This window comes from Girardinichthys multiradiatus, chromosome 2 (assembly GCF_021462225.1).
Source record: "Girardinichthys multiradiatus isolate DD_20200921_A chromosome 2, DD_fGirMul_XY1, whole genome shotgun sequence".
Taxonomy (NCBI): Eukaryota; Metazoa; Chordata; class Actinopteri; order Cyprinodontiformes; family Goodeidae; genus Girardinichthys; species Girardinichthys multiradiatus.
In genome coordinates, this window is record NC_061795.1 from 44791632 (window position 1) to 44813937 (window position 22306).

General features: G+C 42.3%; 1 protein-coding gene across 1 annotated transcript in view; it reads right to left on the bottom strand.

Annotated features, from left to right (window-relative positions):
• Positions 1–4181: 4181 nt before the first annotated feature.
• LOC124855152 (C-Jun-amino-terminal kinase-interacting protein 1-like) overlaps positions 4182–22306 on the bottom strand; it is a 34677-nt gene continuing 16552 nt past the window's right edge. The window contains exons 4-12 of the mRNA XM_047344754.1: positions 20919–21473; positions 19226–19504; positions 16338–16413; positions 16094–16260; positions 14368–14471; positions 14008–14118; positions 8243–8313; positions 7997–8095; positions 4182–6895 (exon numbers count right to left, since the gene is read on the bottom strand). Coding sequence (XP_047200710.1) covers positions 6823–6895; positions 7997–8095; positions 8243–8313; positions 14008–14118; positions 14368–14471; positions 16094–16260; positions 16338–16413; positions 19226–19504; positions 20919–21473 — 1535 coding nt within the window. The 3' untranslated portion in view covers positions 4182–6822. The remainder of the gene's footprint in view (positions 6896–7996; positions 8096–8242; positions 8314–14007; positions 14119–14367; positions 14472–16093; positions 16261–16337; positions 16414–19225; positions 19505–20918; positions 21474–22306) is intronic.

The following is a 22306-nucleotide window of genomic DNA, read 5'->3' on the forward strand; positions in this document are numbered from 1 at the left end:
TTACAGGTTTCTGGTTTATTGTTGGTTAGAAATTATTATTTCTATGTAACAGCCCAAAAGGTGAGATATAACATAATAATAACTTAATCACTTCTAAGAGATATAACCATGGACGTCATCAGCTGAAGGTTCTAGTCCAGAAAATACAGAAGTTGCGAGAAGCTTTTGTTTGTTGCTTTTATTAAATTATATTCCTGTAAAATTTCCGAGCTTTTCCAGACTAACCTTTCCAGAATTCACAGTCCTTAACATTAATTTTTAAATTTGAAACAATAAAGAGTATGGATTTATGTCAGATATTTGAACAGTAGGCAGACTTGAACTATGGGAACTGCAGATGGAGGAAAGGGAAGCAAGGAAGGAAATAAAAGGTGGGAAAAAAAGGACACAATGTAGGTAGAACATGAAGAAAAAAGGGTTGGACACAAGAAAGGAAGGACATAAGGAATGAATGTGGAGCACAAGGAAGAGAGGGTAGTTGAACCAAGAAAGAAGGACACGGGAATGGAGGTAGAATATGAAAAAGCAAAGGAGGTTGGTGCAAGAAAGGAATGAGGGAAGAGTGTAGAAAAAGGAAAGAAATTAACAAAAGAAGAAAGGATGGAAGGAAGAATGAAAAGTTAAGGGAATAAAGTCGAGCAATACAAATATGTTTTTATATTTTCTTTTTCCAAACTTAACCAGACCTGGAAATCAAATCCTCATTTTTGCAGATTGAACAAACAAAAGCCAATCTAGCCAATATATTAACATTCTTATTTTGATAATTAAAATACAAAATTGTTTAAATCCACAAAGCCAGAACATTATTTTTCAAACAACCGTGTTACAGTGTGACAAGTAAACAAATCCCAGATTTAAAATGAAGTTCAGAACTAAATGGCCTTTTTTTCTGAAATTTTCAACAGCTATTAAATTCTTATTTTTGGCAAACTGCCATCATTCAGACAGCAAAAAACCAAAATTGACCATAAATCTCCAAAAAATTAAAGAAATAAGCATACCAGGAACTCCAATTTTTGTCGTAAACTTGATTTATTGACAAGAAAACCCAGCTTCAGTCTGAGCTTCTTCATTTTGCAACACAGATATCATGCGGCGTTACACCCAGCAACAGCAAACGGTAATACCTCCTATACAAACATACATACAGGATTTATACAGGAGACCTCTGTGATGATGATGAAGATGTATGTACAGTGAATGTTAGAGTCACAGAGCTGGAATGCAAAGAAAGGACACTTTCTGAAGGAGCAGCTGAAAGGGGTGCACTTCAGGTGGTTGCCGTGGAAACAAGAACACCTACAGTTAGAGACATGTGTACATTTTTCTGTAATGGCCGACGTGACCGCTAAATTCAGGATCTTTTAAAGTGGAGCTGATCACCAGTGTTTTTCTTTGGACTTTGGCTTCTTTTTCACTTAGTTCTGGATATTACTTTAAACAAAGCATAAAATGTTTTCAATAATTAAAATATGGATTATATTTTTACCCTCCTACCTCTTCAACAATGACCTTCCACTCCAGAGAAGATGCCTTTGTCCTCATCTCATATAAAGTCTTAAACACCATTTTATCAGCTGATAGTTAAAAATAATACACACAGCATACATCAACATGATTTTATTCTCTTTTCTATGAATTAGATATCATTTACATGTTTTTATAGACAGTTTATGAAACATTTTAAAGAGATTTCATGTATTCAGTGGGCAATGTTCTGCATATAGATGTTTTCCAGCTCCAACACTTTTTTTAATTACCTCAACAGGTTTTCATCAACTTTCTGCAGAAACAAGTTACCCATCAAACTAAATTGGAGCAGGAAACATGGAAAACCTGCAGGGCCGGAGTCGGCTACACAACCAGAAGCTCCTCACACCGGTTAACCCACAGCTGACCTAACCCCAGCGCTCTTCAGATCAGCCTAAACACCGCTTCCATGGCAACCACCTCAGCTGCACCAGTCGCACCGAGCCAAAGGATCTGAACACGACCCACAGTTCGCTTTTTTCAGGTTCGGTTCTGTGTCTCTGAAGTGGGCCAGTTAGTGCAGAGAGAAAAGACAAACAGGCACTGGTTATCCCACATGTAGGTAAAACAGTTTGGTGCTTCATCTTCTCGGGCTTTATCTGCTCAAATTGAGCCAAACGCAACTCCAAAGGTTTTCAACTCCGGTTGTTAAATTTGCAATTCCTAATGAGGCCACCAGAGGGCAGCACTACAAGAACGTTCCCTTTGAGACAGTTCGCAGGGAGGAACCGTGATTGTAGGTTCCTAGCAGTGATGGGAGCAACGGCGTTAAAATAAACGACGTTACTAATGGCGGTACTTTTTTCTGTAACGAGTAATCAAACAAATTACTTTTTCGTGTTACAACGTCGTTACCGACAACTAAATGGGACGCATTATAAACTAAACCTACTCATTGAACCTCTTGTTATCCCTCGTGGCTCACAGCCACAGGAGCTAAGCTTTTTTTCTTTGGAGAAGGGAGGAGCTAGACAATCACATAAGTGATGATGATTGGCTAAGGTAGGGTAAGCTTTCATTGTAAGCCAATCCGAGGCAGTGTTCAGTTTACATAGAAACCACAAACGAACACGGAAGCCCTGCATTGTAAGCTGCAACAATGGTGGGTCTGGAGAGAAAGATTGCGTTTTCAAAGTGGAAGTACAAACACTACTTAATTGTCGTTGAGGTAAAAAGCAAGACTGTACATGTGAAGTAAATATTAAAAGTTCGGTGTAAGTATGTGTTTATGTAATTCCACTTTATACAACTGGCTTGTGAAACCTTAGAAAAACATCTAAATTCATTGACATATTTAAACTTAAAAAAGTAATGCAATAGTTACTTTCCCTGTTAACTAGTTACTTTTATAGTAGAGCATCTCAGTTACATTTTGGGAGAAGTAACTAGTAACTATAACTAATTACCTTTTTAAAGTAACATGCCCAACACTGGTTCCTAGTTCCTGGTCTTTGGCCCAGATTTATTCTGGTGTAAAAGCAGCAATAGAGAATCATCAGTGAAGAAAATCATCCTTATAAATATAGAAAAAACACAACAACTCGGCACACCTCAGAGGAGAATAGTTCAGTGACTTAAGGATGAGCTGTCAGCTTTTATGCAGAAGCAGGAGCCAGACTCACTTTTCACTTCAAATGCAAACATTTTGGTTTTATTTAGTGGAAACAGCCCTTTAAATGCATCTCTAAAAACTGAGATGTAATGTGAAGAAGTGATATAAAGTGAGGAAACGCAGGCGAAAACACAAAGTAACAAAAACCTTCTGACTCTCAGGTTTTCAGGGGGATTTCTGAGGAAATCCGGAGAAGTCAGAATGAAGAACTTCACCTCTGAGAGTTCAGAAGCTCAGAATTGGATTTCTGAAAACTATAGATGTTATTCTGTAATTACTGTGAGTTGCTGTGGTTTTCATCATCCTTCAGTTCATTGTCTTCCACCTCTCTGAGACTGAGCTGCAGAGGTAACAGATCCAGGAAGGAAATCCAGACATCTCTCCCTCCATCAGCGCTCCCAGCTCCTCCTTCAGGTTCCCAAGACATTCTCAGAACAGCAAGACAATACACCAATCAGGCATAACATTATGATCACCAGCCCTGATTCGTCGATGAACCACCTCACCTGACTCCTGATGTGGCGGAGCAGCAGCTCTACTCTGAGCTCCACCTGATGATGGAGCCCCTCCGCTTATCTTCAATACAGAACCTTGCGAGTCTACAAAGGAAGCTCATTTTAACAGCCTGTATACAGGATCTAGGTTTTTTCATTCCTGATCCATAACTCGTGAAGATGAGTGAGGGTTAGAAAATTGATAGGCAGTAAGGCCAGAGCTTTACCACCACAGACCAGAGGAATAACCTCCATCTGCTGCTCCACGTTCACTCGGGAACAAGACACTGGAACGCCTAGATGCAAGGCAGAGACTGAACCCGGCCTGGAGGGAGAAGTCCACGACCTCATACTGAGAGGACCTTCGTCCTGATAAACTGCGAACGTTCTTCTCTGAGATTTTATCCCTGTGTGGGATATTCTGAAATATTCTTGTTTTTTCAGTTCTATAGTCAGATTTTATTGTGATTTCCTTTTTGTTGCCGCATTTTAGAAAAAAAAAAAAATTCAGTCTTGAACTCCCCGCCTTTTTTCCTTAGGTCATTATTCCCTAACATATGTCTTAATTAATTCTGGCATTTTGTGAAACATTTTTAAATTCATCCTTTTTGTAATCTCGCTTTCAAAATGTTGTTTTGCATTTCATCTTTGTGACTTTTCCAAAACCTTTCCCTGTTTGGTCATAAGTTTTCCTTTCTGTTTCAAGTGAACGCTTAACATTCGCTCCAGATTTGAGCAGATAAAGCAGAAGAAAAATCAGCTGGAAGTGATGTGAAGACAAGATTGAACAGCATCCACCATCTCTCTCTCACACTCACACACACTCACACAGATTGCACAGAGCCATTTCGGCCTCGACTCGTTGCCCACCTGCAGGAACCCTATGTGAAGGTTTGCAGACATGTTTGGAAGCAAACTGAAAGAAGCTAACAAATGAGGCACCTTCACCATTAAAACAGCAGATTGTCGAGTCTAAACGTTAGAAAATACAGAATCTGTGTTTTTTGGAAACATCATAATGTGCAAGGAAACAAGCAGGTCCAGGTTCTGTGATCAGATGAAGGCTTCCATTACTGTGGAGATGCAGATCTGCTCTGGTGATTCATCCTGAGCTTTTAGAGAAGCTTCAGCTGCAGGCCCTTACAAACACCATTTCTATTTGTTAGAAATCTATTTATCTGTTATTAAAATCATGAATATAGTTGTTTGATGGAGATTTTCATTGCACCCAAACATTCGGACACAAATTTTATGCTGATTTGATTTCATGCTAAATTTAAATTAAAAACCATGTAAATCTCTGTTAACTGAAATAAAACATCATGACCTTAATTCTGATGTTTTGTTTTGATAAGTTCTGGTGACAAATAGTAAACTGTAACATTTTACTGATGTTTTGTTATTAATGTTTGTTTCAGTAAAACACCTCAAGCTAATAAGTTAAATTTCAGATAGTTTATAGCTGAAAGAAGAATCAGAGCTGAGGAACTTCTCAGATGTTCTTGATGTCCACAAGGTAGTTAATAACATCTCTGGTTGTACAGCCATGCTCCTAAATCTTCTGCAGCAGCATAAATGTTGTTCTCAAAACTCTACAGCTTCAGTTTCTGTGCTGGACGTTCACTTTGTTCTCAGATTATTGTGCAGAGTGATCAGGTGCAGATTCCTTACTCTGATGAATCCTTCGTCTGATTGTTTAGGACATCTGGAGAAGATAAGCTGAGAGCAACCATGAGTCAAAGGTGGAGCCTGTATCCAATCCATGTGTGGAGTTGGTTCTCAACTTTGCCCAAAAACATTGCCACAAGTAGAGGTGGATCAAAAGTCCTCCAAAAGTATTTTCTTCCAACAGTTCATGAAGAGTTTGGAGATGATCATCAGATGTTCTGTCAATATGGAGCACCATCCCACAAAGCTAAAGTGAGAACAATGAGATTTTGGACCTGTGGTCTTAAAGCTCCCAGATTTGAACCCCAATGAGAACCTGTGTTTAGTTCTCAAAAACCAGGTGGAGAAACAGAAGACAACAAACTGGGATCAAGTCCAAGGTCTGAGAAGACAAGAACGGGTCGCCACCAGGCAGGATTTGGTCCAGAAGTTATATATCTTGCATGTCTGACAGAATTAGGAAGAAGAAGGAGCAACACTGAAACTATCCACCCAAGGTCAGAGTTCATTATTCAACAATAAGAAGGAGAGACTGGACAAAAATGGCCTCCGTAGGAGAGATACAAGGCCAGAACCACTGCTGACCCAAAGGAACACAGAAGCCCGTCTCACACTAGCCAAAAAATAACTTAATGATCCCAAAGACGTTCTCTGAAGTGATGAGGACTGTGTTACACAGGAGGACAATAAATGCAAGAATGTCCACCTCTGAAAGACTGAAGGGTTTGGAGTGGCCTAGTCAAAGTCTGGACTTTAATTCCGATTGATATGCTGTGGCGTGACCTTACAGAGGGCGTTCATGCTGGAAAACCCTCCCATGTGGCTGAGACTAACTTTAGCTTATTTAACTTGTTTTGTTTTTGTTTTTTTTCAGTGTTAAAAATGTGAAAGCCATAAAAAACATTTGTGTTACTGCAGAAGCTTCTGACAGGGACTGCGTTTGGATCATGTGACTTCAGACCCGTTTAAGGGCCTTTAAGCTGCAGCAACATTAAACTAAAGCAGCTGTGGCTTTGAACTTTTTCTGTCTCTTTTGTTTGGATGTATTTTGACTCAGTTTTCTTTGTCTTCTCAGTTATTTCCAACCTTTAAAGCTGTTCATTTAAAGTATCTTTGCCGTTATCTTGTGTACATGTAATACTTTTTGCCTCTAGTTGAGTCTCTCTGTGACTAAAGTTGTTATCTGTGGTTGCCGTAGCTTTAAACGGTGGGTGTAAATGCTCATTGAGTAAAATATCTAAGCATGGGTACATGTAAATAATTTCTGTTAATAAATGCATGAATATAAAGTGATTGTTGGGGGACGTTTTAGTGTGTTTTGTTGTTTTGGTCCTGTCCGTCCTCAGAGGGATTCACCCAATAACTCGGACAAACAAAGGTGGACCTCGCCGTCTCTTCTGATGCAGCCAAACTCTGAATAAACCCACCATGCAGAGAGGATATACTGGTGGTCCTGTCTGGGTGTAAGACCAGGCTTACATGCACATAGTGAGTCTTCAGTCTGCGGTGGAGGGTTTATTCGATGAAGATGTCCTCAGTGGGACAGGAGTATCCAATGTGCTCCTTGTAGTACTGCTGGAACGCCCTCCTGAGGGAACAGCACACAAAACGGATCATTTGAAGTTTTCAGATTACTTACTGGGATAGGAAACCAGTTATTCTAGTTATTTAGTTATTATTTAAACTACATAAAAAGAAACATCTTTTTCTCTGACTGTTGTTATTAAATCAGGCTACACCTGTTTTATGGCTGTTATACCAAATATGTTTTGAATGACTGATGAGAAAGAAACGTTTGTATAGAATATCTCATTACTTTCTAGAAATTCAGAGGTTTACATACACTGAAGCTCCAAGCGGGTTGAAGGAGTGATACGGTGATGCTGCATGGTTTGTGTAAACAGCCAGCAGCAGGATTTATAGGGGTTAACAAAACTCAGAAATATCTATAATTTAATTTGAAGCATTCAATCGGTCAACAACAGGATCGCTACAATGAGTTTCTCCACTGTTATTGTTTCTAGAAGAAACAAGAAGAAGAACTCAATCACTTGTGAAAGAGGATTAAGATTACTATTACAATTTATTGTGATCTAGAGTTTCCAGCATGTCTCATAGCTGGAGAAGTCCATCTGGTTGTGGCAAAGCTAGAGGATCCTCTAAGGAGGTCAGCTTGGAAATTTGGATATCTGTGGCAAATTTTATAACCCATGTCTCTTCAACCTTTTAAGTTTATAATTTCTGCAGAAGGAGGGATGAAAAGTGTTGATGATGCCTTTGATTATATGTGACCTCTTTCTTTGAGGAAAAAACACTAACTGTGTGCTGGATAAGTATGGAAAAAATATATTTTCAGAAATTCACAAAATGCAAGACGTTGTAGCTGTCCGTCCATCCATCCATCCATCCATCCATCCATCAAAACCACTGTACACCTGTTGTGACATCACCATAAGATGTAGAAGTGATTTTAATGTGACTAAATAACAATTTACTAGAAAATTGCAAAAACTAATAGTAGACCTGACTAAAATGTAATGTTTTAAAATGGCAAACTGTTTCCTTAGTAATCTTTTCTCTTCTTCTTTGAATTATAGGAACCAAACTTCTGACTGAAAGAAACTCAAACATGTTTCTGTAGCCAAATAGTAAAATATGGGAGAAGAAGAAAACACAGAAGGTTTCTCACCGTACAGACTCTGCCAGGGGATGTAAGGTGGTGTCTGACATCAACACGTGGCAGGCGAAGCGCTGCTGGTCGGGATGTTTGGTGATGAATCCAAAGTACCTTTGGCAAAACCAAAATATGAATATTTCCTACTGTTTCAAACCTGCTGCAGAACAAGAATTCCAAACATTCAACACCTCTACACAGAAGGTTTACAGCAGTTCCACATACATGTGCGTGAGCTGATTTAGGTTGTGTTGAACTTACCTGCTGTGTTTGGGATGGCAGCCACAGAATGAGATGTTCTTCAACTGGAAGAAATGGAAACACTGGTCTCCCTGACAGACACATGCAGAGACAGTCAGATTTAATCTGTGGATTCTTATTATCATTTATCTTCACTGGTGTTCCTCAAGTCTCTATGCTTGGAACTGTCATAGTTTTTCGAACAGACTTGATCCACATGCAGTAAAACGCCCAAGGGAAACAGGTAAATGTTTGTAACAAGTTTTTATTGTCACTCTGGAAACCTAAACGGTTTCGGTAGAGCAGTGCCAGCTGTAGGGGGGGAAGCGCACAGTGAGTAGAGGTAGCAAGCTACAACAAACGTTAAAGGTGTAATGTGTCTTACTAGGCTGAAGTGAGTTCACCGCCAGGAGGAGAGGGATTCGGGGCTGGAACCCGCGGAGAGGAACAGAGAAGGTGAGTACGAAAGTCCCTTCTGTCTCTTGATCTGGAAGCCGTGCTTGGTTGGACAGTGCTTGGAGTAAGAGTTCTGACGAGCGGTGGAGGGTGGACAGGTCTCGCTGTAAATGGAGCGTGGAGGTAACAGCCTGGAAGCAGCCAGCTGGAATGGATCCAGTAGTTCAGCAGCTGCAAGCATCTTGTAGGCAGTCTGTATCCTCAGTAGACTGAAACGAGGAGGTCTAGGGAATAGTCTGCCGGAGGCCGGCCTGTGCACCATCCAGGTAGTCTCCGGTATGGTTCTCTGGAAGAAGACACAAGTTGGTTAAACTAAGTTGAAGCTAGGATAGCACAGTAAGATTAGATGTCGGCTTGAGCAAATACGACAGTGGGCTAACACTCAAGCGATGAGATGCTGGCTTCCTCCTGCTTAAATACTCTAGGGCTCATCACCGGGGACGGAAAACACCTGTCTCCACCACCCATTGTTTCCAGCGCCCACTAGGAACTAAGCACAGTCAGGCAAAAAAACAAGAATTCCCCAACATCACCCTCCCCTCAACGGTCGCCACCCGGCGGCCCAGACAAAGTCGAAGGACGAGAAGCAAAGAAAAAAGAAATCAGCGACCAAGGCCGGGTCACAAATAAATGAACCAGGCAACCAAGAGCGATCCTCCGGACTGTAGCCATCACAGTCGACGAGTAACTTCCAGCCCCATTCCCGCTAACGGGAGTCCACAATCCGCCGGACCGCCCAAACAGGATGCCCCAGTCGGTCCAGGGAGGGCGGAGGGGGCTCGGCCAGAGGGCAAGAATCGCTGACCACAACCGGCTTGACCTGAGACACATGGAAAGTGGGATGAACACGTAAGGAGGGTGGCAACCGGAGGCGGACGGCAGAGGGACCGATGACGGACTCTATAACGTAGGGGCAAATGAAACGGGGGGACAACTTCTTAGACACAGCCTTGAGTGGAATATCCCAGGAGGATAGCCAGACCTTCTGACCTGGTCGGTAAGTAGGGGCAGGCCACCTCCTACGGTCTGCGACGAGCTTGTTCTGTGGAGTGCTTGTTCTGATGGAGTGCCTGAACATAAACATTCTCCCACATCGACAAATATGGTGACGGACGGAGGTGACGGCTACGTCACGTTCGTAGGCCGCAAACAGGGGCGGTTGGTAGCCAATCGAGGCCTCAAACGGGGTGACACCGGTAGCAGTCGAAACCTGGGAGTTCATGGCGTACTCGACCCACGGAAGATGTTTGGACCAGTCTAACGGGGTGGAGGACGTCACGCATCTAAGCGTGGACGCGAGCTGTTGATTCAGCCTTTCAATCTGCCCGTTAGACTGGGGATGGTACCCTGAGGTCAGGGAGACCTTGGCTCCGAGGGCTGAGCAGAACTGTCGCCAAACCTGCGAAACAAATTGGGGCCCACGATCAGAAAGTATATCCTGGGGTATACCGTGTAGTCTAAAAACATGTTTAACTAAAAGTTGAGCAGTCTGGAAGGCCGAAGGGAGTTTTCTTAGTGGAACCAAATGGCAAGCCTTAGAAAAACGATCTATAATGGTTAAGACAACTGTCATGCCACTAGATGAGGGTAGCCCGGTTACAAAGTCCAGTGCGATGTGCGACCAGGGGCATTTTGGGACATTCAGAGGCTGAAGAAGGCCTGCTTCTGGTTGATTACAGTTCTTGTTTCTAGAACAGACCGTGCAGGCGAGCACCTACTCTCTCACGTCCCTGTGCAAGGATGGCCACCAAAAGCGGCTGCTAAGTAGTGCTATAATTCGACTCACTCCCGGGTGTGCAGCAAATTTGGCAGTGTGGAACCACTGGATTACAAGCGCTCTCATTGAGGGCGGGACAAATGTCCGGTTACTAGGACCCGTTCCAGGGTCAGGCTAGGTACTCTGGGCCTGAACAATCAGATCCTCAATTTCCCAGGACACTGCCCCTATGGTCCAGTTGGGCGGAACTACAGGTTCGGGTTCTTTCTCAGAGCTGTCTTGCGCAAACTGTTGAGAGAGAGCATCAGGTTTAATGTTCTTACTCCCTGGTCTGAAAGAAATGATTAGCTTAAAGCGAGAAAAGTAGAGAGACCAACGTGCCTGTCTAGAGTTCAGTCTCTTAGCGGTCTGCAAATATGCTAGGTTTCTGTGATCTGTCCGGACTAAGATGGGATGCGCAGCACCCTCCAGCCAGTACCTCCACTCCTCTAAGGCTAGTTTAATTGGCAATAGTTCTCTGTCTCCCACATCACAGTTATGCTCGGAGTTGCTAAGCCGGTGAGAAAAGAAACCGCAAGGATGGAGCTTGCTGTCTTCACTCGACCGCTAAGAGAGTACGGCCCCCACCCCAGTATCCGAAGCATAAAGCTCCAGTACATACTGCCTGGAGGGATCAGGGTGGACCAAGATGGGAGCCTGAGCGAACTTCTCCTGAAGAGCGTGGAAGGCCTGGTCTGCTGCAGGAGTCCAGTCAAAACCGGTCTTGGTGGAGGTCTACGCTGTCAATGGTGTCGCCGTCTGGCTGTAGTTCCGGATAAATCGGCGATAGAAGTTAGCGAATCCAAGGAACCTCTGCAGCTGTTTCCGTGAGTTAGGTACGGGCCACTCCAGCACTGCCTTGACTTTCTCCGGGTCTGAGCAAACCTGTCCACCCTCAAGAATGAAGCCCAAGAAGATCACTGAAGACTTGTGGAACTTGCATTTCTCGGCTTTCACATACAGTCGGTTCTCTAGGAATCTCTGTAAGACCAGGCGGACATGTCGCCGGTGTTCCTCCAAGTTCTTGGAGTAAATCAAAATATCATCTAGGTAAACAAAAACAAAAATGTTCAAGAAGTCCCTGAGTTCATTGTTTACAAGTGACTGAAATACAGCAGGTGCGTTGCAGAGGCCGAAAGGCATTACTAGGTCCGAGTGGTGTCTTAAAAGCTGTCTTCCACTCATACCCCTGGCGGATTCTAACTAAATGACAAGCGTTCCTAAGGTCTAGCTTAGAGAAAATGGTGGCTTCACGTACTGGCTCAAAGGCTGAGGTAATCAGTGGAAGCAGATACTTATTCTTAACAGTTATGTGGTTAAGGCCCCTATAATCAATACAGGGTTGTAAAGACACATCCTTCTTACTTACAAAGAAAAACTCCGGTCCAAGGGATGAGGAGGATGGATGGATTAACCCTGCAGCAAGCGACTGGTTTATGTAATTCTCCATTGACTGCTGTTCAAGCCTAACCCTAACCCAAGCCATTACTCGAAGGTAATGTAGCCCCGGGATGCAAGTCAGTGGCACAGTCGTGCGGCCGGTGCGGCGGTAACGAAAGCGCCTTGGACCTATTAAAAGCTTGCTTCAGGTCATGGTACTCCCCAGGAACCCGTGACAGATCTGGAAACTGGCTTTCCTCCGCAGCAGGGTGAGCAGGAGGCAGAACAACCACCGATTTCAGGCAGGTGATGTGGCACCTGGTGGAACAGGACTCAATTCTACACTCGGCCCAATTAAGGTGCGGGTTGTGTTTACGTAGCCATGGGTAACCCAACACCATGGCGTACGTAGCTTCTGGGAACATGTAGAAAGAAATCTCCCCTCGATGATCTCCCGAGAGCAAAAGTACCACAGTCTTAGTGCGGTGGGTGATGCGTTGGAGCTTCTGACCATTTAAAGCAGAGATGAGGCAAGGAGTGGCGAGTGAACATTGCATCAAAAACCCCCTACAATCACCCGCCTCACTGGAATACTTGTCAGGACTAGGGGAAATGACGTCACGGGCGTAAGGAAGTCGCTGGGTGTCTGAGCTCGCTGCAGCGCCCTCTACGGGCGGAGAGTGGACCTGTTCAGGGAGAGTTGCAACATGGCGGCCACCTGTTCAAGCTGTGAATTGGTCTGTCTCTGTTGTTCGGCTAGAGAGTGTAAAGTGGAATCATGGGCCTGGATAAGGTGAGTGTGGTCGGCAAGGATTCCCCAGAGCGTCTCTGCTGGGTCGGGTTGGCTCGAGTGTTTTGTCATAGTTTTTCGAACCGACTTGACGCACATGCAGTAAAACGGCAAAGGGAAACAGGTAAGCACAGGGAAGCGCACGGTGAGTAGAGGTAACAAGCTACAACAAACGTTAAAGGTGTAATGTGTCTTACTAGGCTGCAGTGAGTTCACCGCCAGGAGGAGAGGGATTTGGGGCTTAAACCCAGCAGAGAGGAACAGAAAAGGTGAGTACGAAATTCCCTTCTATCTCTTGATCTGGAAGCCGTGCTTGGTTGGACAGTGCTTGGAGTAAGAGTTCTGACGAGCGGTGGAGGGTGGACAGGTCTCGCTGTAAGTGAAGTGTGGAGGTAGCAGCCTGGAAGCAGCCAGCTGGAATGGATCCGGTAGTTCAGCAGCTGCAAGCGTCTTGTAGGAGGTCTGTATCCTCAGTAGACTAAAACGAGGAGGTCTAGGGAATAGTCTGCCGGAGGCCGGCCTGGCTACCATCCAGGTAGTCTCCGTTATGCTTCTCTGGAAGAAGACACAAGTTGGTTAAACTAAGTCGAAGCTAGGATAGCACAGTAAGATTAGATGTCGGCTTGAGCAAATACCATGGTGGGCTAACACTCGAGCGATGAGATGCTGGCTTCCTCCTGCTTAAATACTCCAGGGCTCATCACCGGGGAAGGAAAACATCTGTCTCCACCACCCATTGTCTCCAGCGCCCACTAGGAACTAAGCACAGTCAGGTACAAAAACAAGAATTCCCCAACCTCGACAGGAACCCCTCTTGTGCTACAATAATTTGCTCAAGTCATTTTAAAACAAACAATTTCAAATGTAAATCTAGGATTTTTTTTCTGTTCTCCACAGAATTATTATAGCAGTCACAAAATGAGATGTTCTTTATATTTAATCTTTGCTGGTGTTCCTCAAAGCTTTATGCTGGGAAGCCTGTTTTTTTTACTGTTGTGCTGAAATAATTTCCTCAAGTCATTTTAAAACATCAAATTTCAAATGTTAATATAGGATTTTTCTCTATTCTCCACATATTGATTCTGGCAGTCCCAGAATGAGATGTTCTTCAACAGGAAGAACATTAAAATTCTTCTTCACTGGTGTTGGTTACAGCTTTATGCTGAGACTCCTTTTTTTACCCTTTCTGCTGCAATACTCTACTCCCATGAAACTGAAAATGTTAAATGGAAATATATGATTGTTTTATACTCAGCACAGATTGATACGGGGCTCCCTTTTTTGAGCCACTTGTAAAGACCCTTAACTCCCACTATGGGGCACTGTACACCTTTTTCCAGCTCCACCCTGGATGGCTCCAGGCGTTCTAGCAGATGGAAGGAAAAATCTAATCATTGGACTTACCCGATGAGCAGAGTGGCACTGGTCCTGAACGATCATCTTCACACCCTTCACGCTGACCTCCAGCACACACGCCGACGGCAGTTGACCGGCTGACCGTTTGTTACACACTACCTGTTAGAACACACACAGTCAGTCAATCAGAAGAAACATACAGATCTGCAGCGGGTATACATACAAACAAAGGAAGAAACTAAATGAATGTTCAGTTATCAGCAACATCCTGTTTATTTCCTGCAGCTCAATGTTTAGTTTTGCCCTGTAGGTAGAAAGTTTATCAAAAAAGCCAAAGGTGAAAAGGGCTGTTTAAAACTCACGAATCAGCTGTAATTTTTTCCCAGGTGAACACTGATTTTTTTGTACCTTCTGCATCGCTGCACAGAGGACATCGTTGCCCATGTGGATAGGGACCTGAACGGATCCCAGAAATCGCACCACAAACTGCTCCGTCCAGCCATGGTTCTGGACTGAGAGACAAATAGACAAAGAAGCTAGAAAATGACTAGACTAACAAACTGGTTTTCAGGGGTAACAAAACAGTAACAATTAGAAGACTGGAATTCACTGGATTGGTTTTATTAATCTAGAAAGAGACCTCTGATTACTCATATATTTTGTTCCGTTTTAATTCATTGTAATTAGCACTCATGGTAAACATGTAAAGAGCCCTCAAATAAATATTAACTTAATTTTGACCACATTTATTTAATGAGGAAATAATATTTTTTTAAAGAAATAATTACTAATTGCTTCCGCTGCTGTTTGTAAAACTTCCATAGAGGGTTTTTTACTTTTATTTTTTGCATTGTTTTTGTGCCATTTAGAGGTAGACTTGCTGGTGTACCTTGCCCTGCTGCATAATAAGTATGTTTGAGGTCAAGATCTCAGATTGCCGGGCAATTTTCTTTAGAACCTTCTGCTAGGAAGCATAAGTCCTGGTTCCGTCAATTATGGTATGTCGTCCAGGCCTTCCGTTAGTGGATAATAGTTCTCACTGTGGTTCACTGGAGTCCCAGCGCCTTAGAAATATCTTTGTAACCCTTACCAGAATGATTGGTTTCAGTTACGTTGTTTCTCTATCTATAATGTGTTGCTTTTAGAGATCTTTTAACCTACTTCATGTTGTCATACAGGTGTTATTTAAGTGATTTCTTGCTTCCTCAGGTCTGGCTTATCCATGAAGGGGTTGGTGCCTAAGCACACAACCCTGGACAGGTAGCCAGTCCATCACAGAGACAAACAACCATCTACACACTCATACCTAATGGCAATTTTGAATAAAAATTTAACCTAACGGTTGTGTTTTTGGTCCATGGGAGGAAGCAGGAGTTCCCGCTGAGAACCCTTGCATGGACGGGAAGAACATGCAAACTCCGTGCATGAAGTGTGACAAAAAAAGAGTAAAACTGTAAGGGGGGAAATACTCTTTCAAAGCACTGTAGATTGTATCTAATGGTTTCTATCAGCAAAGACTTGGTGAACCAGTCTTTGCTGAATATCTCTAACAGTGGGTGTTAGAGATATTTGAACCTCTCTTGTCATCCTGCTCACTGTGGTAATGGGAATATAAACAAGTCCTCATCCAGCTTCGTTTGCAACTGGTACAGCAGTTTTAAACTTTCTAATTGTTGCTCTGCCTCTTTGGCAAGTTTAGGTGAGGAGCTGTTTTCATGCAGCCATAGCCTGAAAGGTATGTTCTCTCGTCTTACCCATTTTTAAGAGTGGCTAAGAGAAATGGACATATGTGTGAATTCACATTTACAGCCCAGAGAAACAAGAAGGCATGAATTACTAACTAAAACTTCTTAGACACTTTGATCAAATAAAAATAAATGCTTCAGTTCCATTTATTTCAAATGGCATTGAGTTGGACGTTAATAACTGTGGCACTGAAAGGCCCCTAAAAACATATCTTTCTTAACATGGGATTTGGTTTTTCTCAACTTGAGGCTGTATTTTTGTTCACAGTGTGAGATTATGACATGGCGGTAAAACATTATTTGAAGGTTTTTAAAACTGTTGATTTCTGTTGCTGCTGCTTTGCTCTGAAGCTCGTTTCGCTCCGTGACAGCAGCCCGTCGCAGCGTACCGTAGCTCCCGTCTTTGGGCACCCTGACGGCGTAGAAGGCTGGGAAGATGCCAGTGGCCCCGGTCCTCATGTTGTAGCCCTGACACCACAGATCCTCGCTCTGCTTCAGCAACAGGACTGGGTCATCTGTCTCCAGCTGCAGCTCGTCTGCGTGGCGGGGGACAAACCTGCGGACAAAAGCAGAGTCAGGACAGATGTCACCCTGTTCTGATGATGATCTGTGTCACTTTTTGCGTGTGCTGACCTGTAGACGGCCCGGTGGCTCTGCTGCCTCTCCACGCCGTTCAAAACGCAGGAGAACACACCGAACGAGCCAGCACCTGAGGGACAAGCAACCAGCATTACCCATTAACAACATAAGAGATTTCAAGTCTGGAATGAGTATAAAATTTATTCATAAACTAAAGTTGATCTAGTAGAGGGTGCCCCACCCAGATGCGGTTAATTTGTTGGAAAAGCAGCACACTTTAAAATCTAACATTGTTCAACTCACAGTGAGACCACAACTTCATCCAGCAGGTACAAAAAGGCTAATTTAAAGATCCAATTTTAGAGATCCCTCCGAAAGGAGAACTAAACATTCACCTGTCCAGTACTAACAGGGTACCTCAGACCTACAGGGTACTTAATAGGGGCTGGACCACATTGAGGTGATATTTGTTACCTGGACTTGTAGAGATTTATTTATTAAGTTTTCATATACGGGTACTTATAGCGTATTTATGGGGGTGTGTACAGACTGGGCTGTATGTGATTTGTTCCTGGACCTTAATAGGGTACTTTCAGGGTGCATCTAGGGGTACTTTTATGGACTTACAGCGGTACATAAGACAGCCCTGTTGTTTCAGGGTACTTATGGGCTTCCTACAGGGTGTTTGCAGGGACTGGTTCTGTATTATAAGTAGGTATGTTTAAACTTTTCTACCCTGAATATTTGTCCTGATGAAATTAATTACCTTGAGTTTATCTGCTTGTAAATGTGACTTGAACAGCTGAAAAACTTGCTAATGTTTACAAACACAATATTTAAACTTCATTATTCATCCAGCTTCGCAGACTTGAGGAGACTGAGGAAGTTCGGAATGAACACCAGCATCCTCACAAACATCTACAGGTGTACTATTCAGAGCCCTCTGACAGGCTATATCACAGTGTGTTACGGGAACTGCACCCGCCAGAGACGGAAAGCACTACAGAGGGTGGTGCGAACAGCAGAGACCATCACTGGCAGCAGTCCCCCCCCCCCATCCAGGACATTTACCACAGCCGGTGTCTGCGTAAAACAAGCAGCATCATCAAGGACCAAACCCACCCAGCAAAAGGACTTTTCCACCTGCTATCTTCTGGCAGGTGGTTCAGGTGCCTGCCAGCATGCACAAAAAGACTTAAAGACAGTTATCATCCACAAGCTGCCAGACTGTTGACCTCTGGACAATAATACCGCACTAAACCACATTTGGGACACTATATTAGCTTATTGCTGCTGCACTATGTGTGCTTTTTTTATTGCACGTCATTAGTACTTTTGTTTTTATAGTGCGTTGAACCTTTTATCCCAAGCATTTAATTGCATTGTTGACTGTGTGTTAACCTGCATATGACAAATAAACCAATATAATACGGACAATAAGGCCAGCGACAACGGAAGCTGCAGAGGATAGAAAACAGACTAATAAATTACAGTGTGAGAATTGCTGTTGTCTTAAACCTGAGTAAAATCATCCAGAGCTTTTTTGTGAAAGGGCTCCTTATCACAAAATAAAAGATAACATTTAATTAAACTATAACCAATTATCCTGTCACTGTGTTTTCACTTTGTATTTTTTATGAACCTACTGCAAGCTCTTTGCAAAGTTATGGCTGTAATGACTTTTAAATGTGTTTACGGATAGAGACGTTTTAACGGCTAAGCAGAGAAGCCCCAGACTTCTGAATGGGATCATAACAACGGTGTTCTGGAGTTTCAAACAGGAACCTCCAGTCTTTTTAACAGTGGTCACTTTCTGAAACTGCTGAGGGAGGCAGCATTCAGTTCCTTTGCTCCTCTGCTCTGGAACAAACTCCCTGAAAACCTGAGTTGTGCAGAAACTGTCAGCTTGTTTAAATCAGGGCTGAAAACATGACTGTTTACAGCAGCTTTTCATCAAACAATCTGATGAATAAACTGTTTGAAACATTTGTTTCTTTTATGCCGTTAATATCTGTATTTAAACATCTTATTCTTTTATGCTAATGCTTTGCAATTTTCTTTCTGTCTTTTCCTCGATGTCCTGTCAAGCACTTTGGATTGCCTTTTGTTTAGACTGTGTATAAATTTGCCTTGATATAGACTGAAAATGCCTGCAAACTCATAGAAAACATGTAACACCAACAGCTGTTGATGCCAGCTATACCTTATTTCTTTCAGGTTTAAACTCTGTAAATGATCCATATTCCTGGAGGATTGGAGGTTTTTACTTATGCCCCAGAACTACACCGGTGCAATATATTAAATAACAGTGGTCATCACAATAGCACTGTGTCCGATAGCACAACTGTAAGGGACGACTTGCAAAGGGCAATATTTAAAAGCCTATAGGGTTTCAGATTTCACGCATTTAAAACTCTTCTCCAATAATATACTTGTGCACTATGATAGATTTTAACTGTCCTCCAGCAGGAGTTTGTGATTTATGATGCATTACATTGAAAGTGTCTAAATAGAATGAACTTTAGAGAAGTTTAAACTGGGATAACTGGAACATAATAATACGGGGAATGTTTAAATCTTCAGGAAAATAAAGCACATTCTCCACACAAAGCTCCACAGGTTAAGATTAATAGAAAATGTAAAAGAATTTCTGTGTTTGTAGTATTAATATCTTAGTTTTTGTGGTTTTCAGAGTTACAGCCTGAAACCTGCTCATATTGAAGGGTTCAGTGCGTTTTATATGTGATGGCACAGAATCATGTGAAGTTCTGTATAATGCCCAGCATTTGGATCCAAAGTTTACAGACATGCCTTCTAGAACAGTGTAGTGGATATCAGAACAACAACCTGCTTATTTTCATCTATTATTTATTATTATTTACCATAGTTCTGAGTGAGAAGTGATCATCTGACCTTAAGGGAATATTTGCAGGTAAACACACCTGTGGAGCTGTATGGGCTGCTATTGGTGGAGAACAGGTTGAGGAACTTCCTGCTCCTGGGACCTCTCCCTCTGTTAGAATCCTCTTCCTCTGAAGTTGTGGCCGACGATACTATGGACTGCTTGCAGACCCTCGCAACTGTAACTACTTCCCTCCTTCTTTTCACCTCCTCCTCCCTTCTTCTCCTTAAATCCTCTTCCTTCCTTTTCTTTTCCTCTACCTCTTCTTTTCTTCTCTTCTCTTCATCTTTTCTGTGTTTCTCCTCCTCTTTTCTTCTCTCTTGAAACAAAAAACAAGGAAGTAAATTGAGAACACAAAGTTAGTTTTCCTTTTCAATGTAGCATGTGATTGGCCCTCTACTGGTTTCTATGTTGCTCCAGTTTAAAGACATGATGCAAGGAATTCCTTATCTACTCCTATGCAGATGATTCTTGTCTTCATTTTCCAATGCTAAAAACTTTAAACATTACTGAAAAATATACCTATAAATGAGAGGAATTTGCTAAAAAATAACTTTTTATGTTGAAATTAAGATTATGTTGGTGAAAAAAAGAAAAACTAGACAATGCTTTTTTTTTTACTGTAATGCACTCTTTAAAGTTTTTAATGAGCCTTTAAAAGATGTCGGTCGATTTGAAGTTCTTCTGTTGAGCTATGACCCGAACCAAGTGGAGAATGCACGTTAGTCCAGTCTTAGCTGCTTTAGACTGACATACTTACATCTACAGGACGGTTGTCATTATGTTTTTTTTCTTAATAAGCTCTTCATGTTAAAACCCAAGCTACATTTTAGAAACATTTGATAATTATGTTCTTTGTAGAACATTTTCATCGGCCTACTGAAGGATCTTGACCACAACTGGAGGAGGATGCAGTTATGTAAAAGAATCTTAACTGCATCTCCCTAATCTTTTGCAGCCTCCACTGATTCTTAATGAGATTCAAGTCAGGACTTTGACTGGGCCACTCCAAAATGTTAAAATGACTTCCAGTAAGAAGAAACATGTTGGTATAATTAAATAAATGATTTCAAAGCTACATCTGCCATGCATATGAAGCATTTGAAGCTTAACTGTAGATATTTCTGCATTTGGTAAACCTTGTAATGCTACTTATTAATTTACTGATATTAGAGAATCTGTAATATTTAAAAAATGATTTCTTCTTATTACCTCCTTCTCCTTTAATGCATGTACCTTTAACACGAGATGGAGAAAAATCTGCTGCCCTGAAACGTTCTAAAAGGTTCTTGTGATGTTTTTTCCTATGGTCCATGTGGGACCTCCTTTAGATTTAGACTGTAATCTGTTGACTGCCCTGCAGAATTTTATTTATTAAAGCAGATGTTTGCTTTTATACCAGGTGATCGGGTTTATATATGCCGAGCCGTTAGTTAAAGCCGATAAGCCTGTTTGGTTCTGTGAAACATCTCTGAAACAAGCTGTTTCTGTGTTTTATTACATCAATACAGTTTATAATCTCACAATCAGAGCTGGGAACTCCCATCAGCATCGTTTCTGTTTGCAAATAAGAAGCTTATTTTCCTAACTCAAGGATTTGTTTCTAAGAGCTAAATTTTAGAAGCAGAAGCTCCTTAGTCCTATTTCTTGACAAAAGATGCATGAACTGCTTTCCCAGTTTTGGTTATTTGATCTAGGATCATATAAATTCGAATCAGCTCCTCTGTGTTTACCTAACTTTCTTGCTTCCTCGCTCTTCCTCTTCTCCTCCTCGTACTCGGGGTCTTCCTCCTCATTGGCTGACTGGTAGACCGTCTCTGCATCGCTGTCCTCGTTGTGCTCGTTGTATCCATGCCGGCAGTCCTTCAGCTTGACTAGCTGCAGCTGAGCATGCTCGTCCACCACCAGGGTGTATTTAATGGAGTCATAATTAAGCCCGGCTGCAGCCTCATTCTTTGGTTGGGTCCGGTCCAACTCAGCGTCCACTGTATCGTCAGCTTTGTCCCTACCTGTGCCTGCCTCTAAAGCAGTACAGTCCGTCTCTGGTTTGTCCTTGCCTATCGGGATGGAGCTGGAGTTGCTCTGGACCGGTGCACAGGGTGTCGGATCTCCTTCCCCATCTTCTTCACGGATGTCCGGGTTGGTTCTGCAGGACGTAGAGGGATGCAGAGGTCCTGGAGGGGGCCCCTCTGTATCTGAGCTCAGTGACATCCTGTTGGACCCCCCCCCGCTGCTGGACCGGGACAGTGCAGCAGGGGGGTTCTCCTGGATTCTGTCATGGTTTTGACCTGAGAAAACAAATCGGAGTTGAAATTGGGAATAACCATGAAAAGTTAGCTGCAAACATCACAAATTAAACTGAGAGCCATCTGGAGGACATCAATTATTTCAATCTGTGATGAAAAGGAAAGCAACACAAGATTATTTGTTTTGCACATTTTAAACATGAGATAATTCAAACTGCTTTACAGGAAAATAAAGAAATATAAAATAAAATAAAATATAAAATAAAGAAAATCACATTAAAAACATGAATTACATATCAAAAGCAACTTCGTAAAAATTTAAGGCCCAGACAAAAACAAAGAAGTTAAAATGCAAACTAAAACAAATGGATAGCTAAAACGACCCAGTCCAGATTTAAAGGAACCAACAGTTTCTGCACATCTCAGGTTTTCAGGGAGTTTGTTAAAGAGTTGAGTCGCATAGAAATAAAGTTCTGTCTCCCCTTGTTCAGTTCTGGTCCTGGGACCTATCTGACATTCACCTCTGTGATGTATTTAAGCTGGAGGGCATTCAGCATTTTATAAACCATCTACAAGTTCTTTAGCCGTCTTATTTTATCAATGGGAGCCAGTAATGTGATACTTTTTCCTGGTATTGGTCAGGACTCTGGCAGCAGCATTATGGATGAGCTGCAGCTGCCTGATTGATATTTCCCAGAGACCTGAGAGGAAACGTCACAATAATCTATCCTTCTTAAAATAAAAGGACGCACCAGTTTTTCTGTGTCCAGTTTATTAGGATACTAACTGCACATGTATTAGGATATTTCTGGTATGATTTTAATAATAGACTTTATGCAGTTCTTCAAATTAAGGTCTGAGTCTAGGATGAGACA